The following is a 12,012-nucleotide window of genomic DNA, read 5'->3' on the forward strand; positions in this document are numbered from 1 at the left end:
CTCGTATATTTGATATACGACTAAAAATTAAAAATTTTTGCAACTTACTACATGTATAAATTCTGCATTAAATATTTCATTAAATGAATGGTTCATGGCAATTAGTATTCATGTCTGGCTAGTAAAATGTTTCTTGCCAATGAAAAAGAAGTGGTTTACAGTAATTTTCAAAATTTTTCTCTGCTATTGTGATGCTATTCATTCCTAAAATCTGTGATCTTGATTGTTCAAATAACTCTGTTAAAGACCCAATTTTTTTACCGTACGGTTACCATAGGAGGGGGAGTGGTCCAAGTAACAGTGGTGTTATTTACCTGGAGACCCCCAATACCCAAGATGTCAAAAATCTATATACACGTAGCATTACACAGGAAGTCTGTGTCTGGTGATCAGGGTCAACATTCCGTGTTTCGTGTCTAAATTTGAGTGAAACTACTTGAAATAATTGAAATATTTCAATATAAAATTATAAAATTTATTTATTAATACTTTCAGCGATATCTAATGAAGAAAAATAGGTATAAAGAAATATCTTTTTTATATTTAAAAAAAAATGTAAAATTAAAGAAAAGGACACAGAGTGAAACTACAAAGTAAATATCTTTTTTAATTAAACTTGAGTAAATATCTAAATTAAAAAATAATAAAATGATAATAAAATATTCCATTCATAGGCCTATCCGTCGTGTGGACATATACAATGCATGTACCGCAACAGGAATATTGCCTACGTCGGTTCTGACCATTAATAGTGTCGAAAATATTCACCATTTCCGGGTGTTCGTGTGTTTAATTTTTTTTTGTTTGCAAGATTTCTTTTATACTTTTAAGAATTGATCTTTGGTTTTATACATTCACTTTTTAATTTCGAATATTGGGTATTGACAGACGTTAGGAAATTCGAACTAAAAGTTACAATCTCGAAACTCATGTTTCTGACATTTCATTTACAACGGAACATGGCGTATATTTTATTCCTATATATATCGATAAAACATGGGATAAAGGAATGTTTTATCCATGCCGTTTATGCTAAATGTCTTTTCTTATTTATCATATTCCAATTTTAAGCGGCAAATAGCGTTTCTGCAGATATCTTGGACGACATAACGCCTAATACAATATAGCCATTGAGATTGAAAGCAAATATTTATGAAGTTATGTTTCAATTATCTACTCTCAATTGTTTTTGAAATAAAATTTTACCAAGATTCTTTTTTTAACCCCCGTGTATACAAGGCGGCTACATGAAAAGTGTTTGACGCGTGACCATGCAGGCAATCTGTGATGTTTACGAAACCTTTTACGTACGACTTTACTTTTGTTTTCGTTATGTCGGCAAGAGCTGAGCATGTTGTCTTACTTCATTTGCAGTGATTTATGCAGTTCCATAGTGTAAGTTGTATACTTAAATGCTTTAATTGTGTAAACTTATGTAATAGATCATTATTCTAAGGTGCATAAGAATGCATACTGTGTTAAGATGCACAATTTCTTGATTTGTCGGTTGGCCGACATGACCTATTTTCTGCATAGTGCGCAGATTTGTGTATTGCGATGTTTGCAATTGAAATGTTGTATATGCATACAATATCACACTGTATTATGTCGATATGAATCGAATCTATCTTTTTCTATGTAATTGATGTGAAATCAAGTATTTAGTATGTAGTAATTGAACGAAACATGATGCACGTGGTTGTTAATTGATTTAAAAAGTATGGAACACAGTTGTGATCTTTATTACATAAGATATTAGAAAGCTATGGAAACACATTATGGTTATAATTGAAAATTCTGAATTATTTTGTCATTATTATTGCATTTTATTGATTTATTGTAAACTGATTGTTTGTTTTGTTTTGATTTTAGCTTTTTACTAATAAAGAAATGGGATACAGTGTGTTCTAGTGAATTCGTCCCATAACAGTAAAAAGACTGGATCAGCATTCAGCACACTGCAGCGATGGATCCAGATGATCCAACACATGAGGCCATGGGTCGCCCAAAGAGAAAAACAAAACTTACCTTTGTCGGAAAGGAACTATTTGAACAAACAGTGACAAGTTTCTGGAATAAACAGAAAAAACTCAGAAGGAAATTGGAAAGGAAATGAAAGAAAAGGCTTCACATTCAAAAGAGTCTTATGTTCTACAGAGAGACAGAATTGGCAGACTGATGTTGGAGTATCGTGATCTTCATGAAGATTTCATGGCTTTCCTAGAACGATCAAACTCAGATGAGAGCTACAGAGAAAAGGCATCACAAGACTTACTAATGCGTTCACTGGAAGACAAGGTGAATGACTTTATGCACGAATTAGATGCAATGAGGAAATCGTTTGTTGACTACACTCCGAAACAAATCCAGGTCAAAACGGAACCAAGAGTGAGTCCTACTCAACCAAAGGTTATTCCAGATAATACATCTGCTCGCTCCCAAAGGACTTCACATTCATCTCGTAGTTCATCTCACAGCATCTCATTAGCTCAACAACGTATGGAAGCTGAGGAGGCAAAGGCGAAATTAGAGTACACACAGAGAGAAGCCAAACTTAGGAAGGAACAGGCATCTATTCAAGTTGATTTGGAGGTTCTTGGAGCCCAAAGAGATGCTGCAGTAGCTGAAGCCAAATTACGCGCATTGGAAAACATGCAAGATTGCATATCAATCTCATCACAGTCTATAGTCGGACCAGTTCTGGAGAGGGAGGACCCTATGAAGCGAACCAGAAGATATGTTGAGGAAATTCACCAACAGCCAGTCGAGTCCACAAGGATGCTTTCACCATGTCGTGCACTTGATCCATTTGAACCAAAACACAGCGAGTTTACAAGTTTTCTTCTTAAGAAAGAACTAATGATTAACAAACTAGTGAACTTTGACGATAAACCTGAGAATTTCTTGGCATGGAAAACTACTTTCAAGTCCGTAATACAGGAAGCCTCCGTATCACCGGCAGAGGAACTAGACCTACTTATAAGGTGGCTGGGACCAGAATCAAGAGAACACGCAAGAAGGGTGAAGGCCACAACAACCCATAACCCAGTAAGGGGTTGTGAGGCCCTTTGGAGAAGACTTCATGAGAGATACGGTTCGCCAGAATTAGTTGAGTCTGCAATACGGCTAAAATTGGCCAAATTTCCGAGGTTGGGGAACAACGACATGAAAAAGTTGTATGACTTGTCAGACCTACTTTGCGAAATAAAATCGCTAAAGGATGACCCCAAACAAGGACCTCTCTTCGCATACTTTGACACTTCTGTAGGAGTTCTTCCTATTTTACAAAAACTTACGTACAGTTTGCAGTCCAAGTGGACCACAAAGGCATCTAAATACAAACTGCTACATAATGTGTCATATCCACCGTTTGAAATATTTTGTGACTTTATTGAAGAATCTGCAAGGATGCTAAATGACCCAGGATTAGTGACCAAGCCAGACAATCCTAATTATAAACCACAGCAGCAAAATCGCGGTCAGCAAGGAACCTTCTCAGTGAAGAAGACAGGTGTCACAGAAACTACAGGCTGTTCTAGTGTCCAGAAAAAGTGTCCAATTCATGGAATGGGTCACACTTTAAATGAGTGCAAGGCATTCCGAAAGAAGTCGATTCGTGAACGCAAACAGTTTCTTAGGGAACAAAATCTGTGCTATAAATGCTGCGAATCTGACACTCATGTATTCAAATCTTGTAATGTAAGTGTTAAATGTACAGAGTGCGGAAGTGTGCATCACCCCACAGCCCTCCACAGGCCTCCAGACAGCCAGGCAACCCCTGAGCAGAATGGCGGGGAGCGCATTCTCAAAGGAGGAGAACAGATTCTATCAAAATGTACCGCCGTATGCGGAGCCCGTTTCCAAGGACGCTCATGTGCGAAAGCGGTCCTAGTGAACGTCTATCCGAAGGATGACCCGGAGAAGTGCTTGACTCTATATGCACTAATAGACGATCAGAGCAATGCTACCCTTGCAAAGCTTGAACTCTTTGACTTTATGGGTGTACCAAATTCCCAAGCCCATTTCTTCACACTAACATCCTGTGCCGGACGTGTACAGAAAAGCGGTCGACGGATATCTAACCTAATGGTTGCGACAATGGATGGGTCTGTGGTAATGGAGATGCCAACAATCACCGAATGTGACGAGATCCCTAACGAAAAACATGAAATACCCACCTTCGAGGTAATAAAACACCATGCGCATCTGAAGGACTTACCTCTACCACCCATAGATCCGTGCGCTGAGATTTTGGTTTTAATTGGTAGAGATCTTTTGGAAGCTCATCATGTTCAATCTCAGAGACTAGGACCAAAGAACTCACCTTTCGCTCTACAGCTTAGACTGGGTTGGGTTGTGATTGGAGACGTATGTCTCAACAGGGCACACAGGCCTTCAAACGTTAGTGTTTATAAGACAAATGTTATAACTAGTGAAAGGCAGTCCATTTTCCAACCATGTCCGAACAAGTTTCATCTCACTGAGGACGACACATCTAACCATGAGGACATTGGAGCCCATGTCTTCAAAAGAAAAGCAGATGATGATCAGGTCGGTCTGTCTCTTGAAGATCATCAGTTTATTAAAATCATGGATGAAGGGTTTGTGAAAGATGAGGATGGACGGTGGAAGGCTCCACTTCCCTTTAGATCTCCAAGACCTCAGCTGCAGAATAACAGACTTCAAGCCCTGAAATGTGCCCAGGTGTTGGACAGTGATCTGAAAAGGAATCCTATTAAGAGAGAACACATGATTACCTTCATGAAATCTATCACAGAGAGTGGTGCATTAGAGGTCGCTCCACCAGTTCCACAAGGAAAAGAGTGTTGGTTTTTGCCTCTTTTCGGAGTGTACCATCCCAGGAAACCAGACAGGATACGTGGAGTGTTTGATTCTTCGGTGAAGTTTGAGGGTCTATCCCTTAACAATGTGCTTCTCTCAGGACCAAATATGACCAATGACTTATTAGGTGTTCTGTTGAGATTCCGCATGAACAAAGTCGCTATCATGGCAGACATTGAGAAAATGTTCTATTCATTCCTCGTAAGAGAAGAAGATAGAGACTTCTTGAGGTTCTTTTGGTATAAGAACAATGACACAGAGGAAGATTTAATGGAGTATCGGATGAAGGTTCACGTGTTTGGAAACACACCATCCCCAGCCGTCGCAACCTACGGTCTAAGAAAAACTGTAGAAGATCAGGACGAAGATGTAAGAAAATATGTGATCAGGAATTTCTATGTGGACGACGGACTTATCTCCCTACCTACAAGTGCCGAAGCTATTGACCTTTTAAGGAGAACTCAAAGTGCATTAAAGAAAGCTAACATCAGACTGCATAAGATCGTATCCAACGATGTGGAAGTCATGGAAGCTTTCCCATCAGAGGACTTGGAAAAGAACTTGATGGCACTGGACATCGGATCAGACGACTTACCTGTCCAGCAAAGTCTAGGTCTGGCATGGGACATAAATGCGGACAGCTTCACCTACAACACACACATTCCAGTAAAGCCATTCACAAAGAGAGGACTGCTTTCTGTCATCAACAGCTTGTTTGACCCTCTTGGCTTCATTGCGCCCATTGTGATACATGGCAGGATCCTGTACAGAGAGCTGGGTGAGCATAACAGCAGCTGGGATGATCCGCTTCCTGAAGGTCGGGAGAAAGAGTGGCTACAATGGAAAGACTCCCTTCAAAGTCTAGAAGGTTTACACATTCCGAGAATGTTCACTCCACTTTCCTTAAGCTGTGCTGATTTGAAGGAATTGCATGTCTTTTCTGACGCTTCCGAGAAGGCGATATCAGCTGTAGTGTACTTGCGAACAGTTAGCAGTTCAGGTGACATTCAGGTTGGATTCATCATCGGAAAGTCGAAGATAGCTCCACTTCAGTCCACAACAATTCCACGTCTTGAACTATGTGCGGCTGTTTTAGGCACAGAATTAGTCCAGATTGTGATTAGACACTTAGATATTGAACCAGATTCTGCTACTTACTATACAGACAGCAAAGTGGTGCTAGGGTACCTGAACAATCACACTCGCAGATTCTATAACTACGTCTCTAATCGGGTTAGTGTCATACACAGAAGATCTAAACCTCAGCAATGGAGTTTTGTACCGACTTCACAAAATCCAGCAGACATAGGAACAAGATGTTTGACATCTGTGGAGCAGCTAGCTGAGAGTGATTGGCTTCGAGGACCGCCTCTACTAAGGTCTCCTCAACCCGATGAAGAAATACTTACCTTTCCATTGATTTCTCCAGACATGGACAAAGAGATACGCCCAGAAGTCAATGTGAAGAAAACTGAAATACACACACCATTGGTGACACGATTTGAACACTTCTCCACTTGGAAAAGTTTAGTTCGAGCCATTACAAATCTGAAGAAAATCTGCAAGTTGAGGAAAGGAAACATCAACTCACCATCACAAAGTGTCAAGGACACTCAGGAAGCAGAACTATTCATCATACGGACGGTCCAAGCATTCTTCTATGAGGAAGAAATCAAACTAATCAGAGACAGTAAATTGTTGCCCTCATCGAGCAGCATCTTGAATTTACATCCGTTCTTAGATGACCAGGACATTTTGCGTGTTGGAGGACGTCTCAACCAAGCTCCTTTGTCCTTTGATGAGAAGAACCCCATCATCTTGCCCGCAAAGTCTCATGTTGCAAAACTTATTGTGACTCATTTACATGAGAAAGTGTACCACCAAGGGAGGCTTATTACAGAGGGCAAAGTGAGATCAAGTGGTTTTTGGATTGTTGGATGCAAGAAACTGGTCAATTCTATCATACGCAAGTGTGTTGTGTGTAAAAAACTTAGAGGGAAGTTGGAGTGTCAACGCATGAGTGACTTACCGGCAGACCGTGTCACACCAGGACCACCTTTCTCTGCCATAGGAGTCGATGTTTTTGGCCCATGGTCTATAGTCGCACGCAAGACTAGAGGAGGATTATCACACAGCAAGAGATGGGCTGTTCTCTTTTCCTGCCTAACTTCGAGAGCTATCCACATAGAGGTGATAGAAGAGATGAGTGCCTCATCATTCATAAACGCATTACGACGTTTTGTTTCCTTGCGTGGTCCGGTCAAGGAAATACGGTCTGATAGAGGGACTAACTTTGTAGGTGCTCTAGACGTCATTCAAGCAGAGGCAATATATACAGAAAAGGGACCACTAAAAGATTACCTGCATGACAATAAAATAACATGGACATTCAACCCACCCCATGCTTCGCACAGAGGAGGATCTTGGGAGCGAATGATCGGGATCTCTAGGAAGATACTCGATTCCATGTTACTTAACCCTAATATGAAGCAGTTATCCCATGAAGTATTGTGTACTTTCATGTGTGAGGTGTGCGCTATCGTGAACTCTAGACCAATCTGTTCTGTGTCGTGTGATCCTGACAATCCGTACGTCATCAGTCCGTCAATGCTACTTACCCAGAAAAGTTTCCCTGACGTTCTTCCAAAGGATTCATCGGACATCAAGGAAATATATAAAGCGCAGTGGAAACATGTGCAACATCTTTCTGATACCTTCTGGAAGAGATGGAAGGATGGATATTTGCAACATCTCCAGCATAGGACAAAGTGGCAGTCTGAACATCCGGATATAAAAGTAGGGGATGTGGTACTGTTACGTGAAAAGGAGTTACACCGTGGACAGTGGCCTATGGGTCTAATCGTTCAAGTTTTCAAGAGTGATAGTGATCAAAAAGTCAGAACTGTTCAAGTTCGTGTTGTCAGAGATGGCAAGGACACTACATACATTAGACCAATTACAGAGTTGGTACTGTTAATTGATTGACTTAAACTCAATTGTTCATTCTTACAGTCATCTATGATGTAACGTGATATTTGTTTTTATTTTTTTTATATATGTTGTATGTTTGAGTTAAGTAATATCCTTAGGATATTAGGCGGGGAGTGTGATGTTTACGAAACCTTTTACGTACGACTTTACTTTTGTTTTCGTTATGTCGGCAAGAGCTGAGCATGTTGTCTTACTTCATTTGCAGTGATTTATGCAGTTCCATAGTGTAAGTTGTATACTTAAATGCTTTAATTGTGTAAACTTATGTAATAGATCATTATTCTAAGGTGCATAAGAATGCATACTGTGTTAAGATGCACAATTTCTTGATTTGTCGGTTGGCCGACATGACCTATTTTCTGCATAGTGCGCAGATTTGTGTATTGCGATGTTTGCAATTGAAATGTTGTATATGCATACAATATCACACTGTATTATGTCGATATGAATCGAATCTATCTTTTTCTATGTAATTGATGTGAAATCAAGTATTTAGTATGTAGTAATTGAACGAAACATGATGCACGTGGTTGTTAATTGATTTAAAAAGTATGGAACACAGTTGTGATCTTTATTACATAAGATATTAGAAAGCTATGGAAACACATTATGGTTATAATTGAAAATTCTGAATTATTTTGTCATTATTATTGCATTTTATTGATTTATTGTAAACTGATTGTTTGTTTTGTTTTGATTTTAGCTTTTTACTAATAAAGAAATGGGATACAGTGTGTTCTAGTGAATTCGTCCCATAACACAATCGTTTTCATAACACGCAAACTCAGACCATCAGGTAGCACGGGTAGCTGGCCTGTCAATCAAATCAGAAGCTATTGTTTTCGTAATGATTGACAGGTGGTAAATTATTGATCTTAAATCAGGTAGATTTGGGGGGCGTTAACATAAAATTGGGTGTTTAAGACTACATCCTAGCTAAAGAGTCTTATAAGTTACCTCTACCTAAAATAGCCTCTATTGTTTCTTTTTTTAAAGGTCTTGATAAAACACTAATGATATAATAATATTGCCTTGCCTTGACCTTGATCTTTCTTTTCAAATTGACCTTGGTACAGGATCAAGAACAGAAACAGCTCCCTTTGCATTAACTATATGATACTCATTTTCAAAGTAAAGCCAGACAAAATTAATCTTGTATAACAAAAAAGTGAGATGAAAGTAAAACCCAATAGAAAAGGTTAACAATACCAGAGCTCTTTTCAGTGTCTTGTATTCAACTCTTACTCTTTTTTGATGACAGCGAGATTCCTGACTCTCCCTAGGTCTGCGCTGTTGTGGGATCGCCTTCCCCCTACAATCATCTCGTTAGTACTGAGCTGTGTGGCACACCTTTCAATCATCCTATCTGAGACCTCAATGTGGTAATCACGTAATGTGGCCGTGGAATCAAAATCCACACTATCTGGGTCTTCCTTTGTCTTCTGCTGTGATTCACCAGAGTCTGTCATTTCTCCACCCTGATCACTCTGACTCCCAGGTTCCAGGATTCGGACCTGGGGCTTGGCTATTGGACTCGGACCTCTATCCTCTACATTACTGCCACCCGACAGAGGCTCAGCAAGGGAGGACTTTGTCTTCTGTTTTGTGGGGCTGGCATTAGATTTGTTTCTACTAGGGGTAGCCTTACTGCGGCTAATGGATGACTTTTTCTCTTTTTCTGACAATGTTGCTGGTACCTCTAGATACCTCTCTGCTATATTATATCTATGAAAAAGAAACAACAATGCAATTTACAATTTTACAAACAAGAAAATTGTGATAATACAATTACAGGGAATAAGGATTGCAGCCATCATGGAATGTATTTTTTTTTCTATATAAGGGAATTCAATCTGGTCCAGTTAGGAACATTTCCAGCATGGCTTTTCATCAAGTCAATACTTGCCTAAATCCCTCTATAGGATAGAAGAAAATAGTGCCCGCAGACAGGGCTGAGCACCCCTCGTCATTTAGCTGGTTCACATTGGCCCCATTGTTTAACAATACGTTGATAACATCTGTATGCCAATTAACCTGCAATAAAATTAAGCACAAAATCAATTAATACAGACAATTTAAACTTAACCTTGACTATGATTGAACTCTGAAAGCATGTGTATTTTGAAGGTTTAATATGAAACATATTTCTGTTATCCAGACAAAATGAAATTCAATTCTTACACTCTCTGACAAAATTCCTACTTTTTTAATTTGAAATTATCATTTCTTCAGACATTTTTAAACAAAAATCCTTTAATTCTATTAATGGTCATAAATTTGCATCCCAACTTACACTGGCACCAATGAGTGCAGTGTGGCCATTTTTGTCAGCAACATCAGGGTGGACTTTGCCAGAAGTCAGGAGATCTTCCACCTTCTTAACATCCCCATCCGTGGCTGCCATGATCAGTTCTTCAGATGCAGCCTCTATTGGACCTCTCTTCAGAAAGTTACCTGCCCTGTTTCCCTTCATTATCTCCTCAACATCAAAGGAGACATTCTTCTGCCCATTTCTATGCCGGTAAACATGTCTTTGTATGTCAATCATTCCAGGAGTGCGATTAATGGCTAGAACTTTCTCATCACCATCAGACTTCTCTCCATCCTGGTCTTCAAAGAACTTGTGACAGAATTCAGATCTGTTTATGGCCAGACTAGCGGGATCTAATGTCTCGTTGTACATTTCAGTCACCTTGTCCGTTAACTGGTTCTCTGGTAATAGGTCAAATATGTCCTGCTTACGGTCCTTGTCTGTAGATTCTGACTTCTTCTCTTCTTCGTTCATATTAATATAAAGAACATGTTCCTCTGGACTGAACACAAACTGCTTGTGGTTCTGTATGGTGAAGGCATTACTTATCGGAGTACATATTTTGACTAGTTTCTCCTTGAGCCACAAACCAATATCTTGAGTATTGTCTGCATAGGTCATGACTCCTGGTCCCATTCTCTCATCATCTCTGTAAAGTCCCTGTCATAAAAGTATGCAAGAATTACATTGTTATCATTTTACAGTCTGGATGATGGACACAAGAAATACCATTTGAAACATTAGTATATGTATCATTATACTGAATATATAGAAAATGATTTTGAGCCATGACATATGGATGCACTGGCTAATCTTTAGGAATACTAGTATTCACTACATGTACTGAGTCCAACAAAAAAATCTCTAAAATCCAGACTAACTCCTGGCCCCTTCTGTATAAAAATGTTATTATAGTAATTACACACACTCTTTGTCAACTCCTTTGTGCCAAGCACGAGCTGTATGTCTGTAGAAACAGGAATGGGAAAATTTTGCTGATATATGTAGTGTACTATACAAAACATAGGTGCTCTTTGCTTGTGCCCCATAAATTATAATGTCTAACGACCTTTTTTTGCCTGTCAAGGACTTTCTTTTCTCGGAAATGCCACATAGCCCCCCCCCCAAAAAAAAAGACAACAGAAATTGCATCTGATGGGCCTGCTTCAAATTATGCCAATTATCCAGTTATATAATTAATATTTTATAACTCCTGAAAACTTTTAATCCTTATTGTTAAAATGGCTTGATTCAGCTTATTAATCCATTACATCTGACTTAAAATCAACATCCTTTTCTTAGTTAGAACTTCCAATAGCCCTCCATTCCACATACATGTAATTGCTTCAGTCCATTTATCCTGAACTTCCAAATCTCAAAGTGCTATAATCATTACGTAATAATTTCATACTTCTGTAAGGTAACATAATTGACCTTGTTCAAAGGACTTTAATCCATTTCATACTTCTGTAAGGTAACCTAACTGACATTGTTCAAAGGACTTTAATCCAGGATCAAAGTTCATTCTCTAGCCATAATTAATCTTTTTACCAAGTATGATATTCTTTTGCTTCTCTTATACAAAGGACCCATATTTGAAGAAGAATGGTAAAAAAGACAAACATGGAGATTCTGTTTGAAAAAGGTATTATAAGAGAAATTGATCGAATGATGAACATAATAGTAGTACCCACCTCAAAGTTACTGCCATTGGAGAATGTAAAGACTCCATAGCCTTCCTTCCTGTCCATAAAAAATGTTCCCGTGAACTTTGAGCCGTCTGGCCATGTGTATTCTCCTTTACCATGACGACGATCTTTGTAGAAGGCCCCTTTATAAGTCTGAAAAACAATTTTTTATCCACTTAA

The 12,012-nt window shown here is 38.9% G+C and overlaps 1 protein-coding gene across 1 annotated transcript in view; it reads right to left on the reverse strand.

The window, feature by feature from the left end:
* LOC134228715 (ankyrin repeat and MYND domain-containing protein 1-like) overlaps positions 1-11,982 on the reverse strand; it is a gene marked incomplete at its 5' end in the record, with an annotated part of 49,512 nt that extends 37,530 nt beyond the window's left edge. The window contains 4 exons of the mRNA XM_062710402.1: positions 9,079-9,558; positions 9,740-9,867; positions 10,127-10,804; positions 11,839-11,982. Coding sequence (XP_062566386.1) covers positions 9,079-9,558; positions 9,740-9,867; positions 10,127-10,804; positions 11,839-11,982 — 1,430 coding nt within the window. The remainder of the gene's footprint in view (positions 1-9,078; positions 9,559-9,739; positions 9,868-10,126; positions 10,805-11,838) is intronic.
* Between the last annotated feature and the right edge of the window lie 30 nt (positions 11,983-12,012).

This window comes from Saccostrea cucullata, unplaced genomic scaffold (genome assembly GCF_032062105.1).
Source record: "Saccostrea cucullata isolate Sc308-1 unplaced genomic scaffold, CSIRO_AGI_Scuc_v1 ctg54, whole genome shotgun sequence".
NCBI lineage: Eukaryota > Metazoa > Mollusca > Bivalvia > Ostreida > Ostreidae > Saccostrea > Saccostrea cuccullata.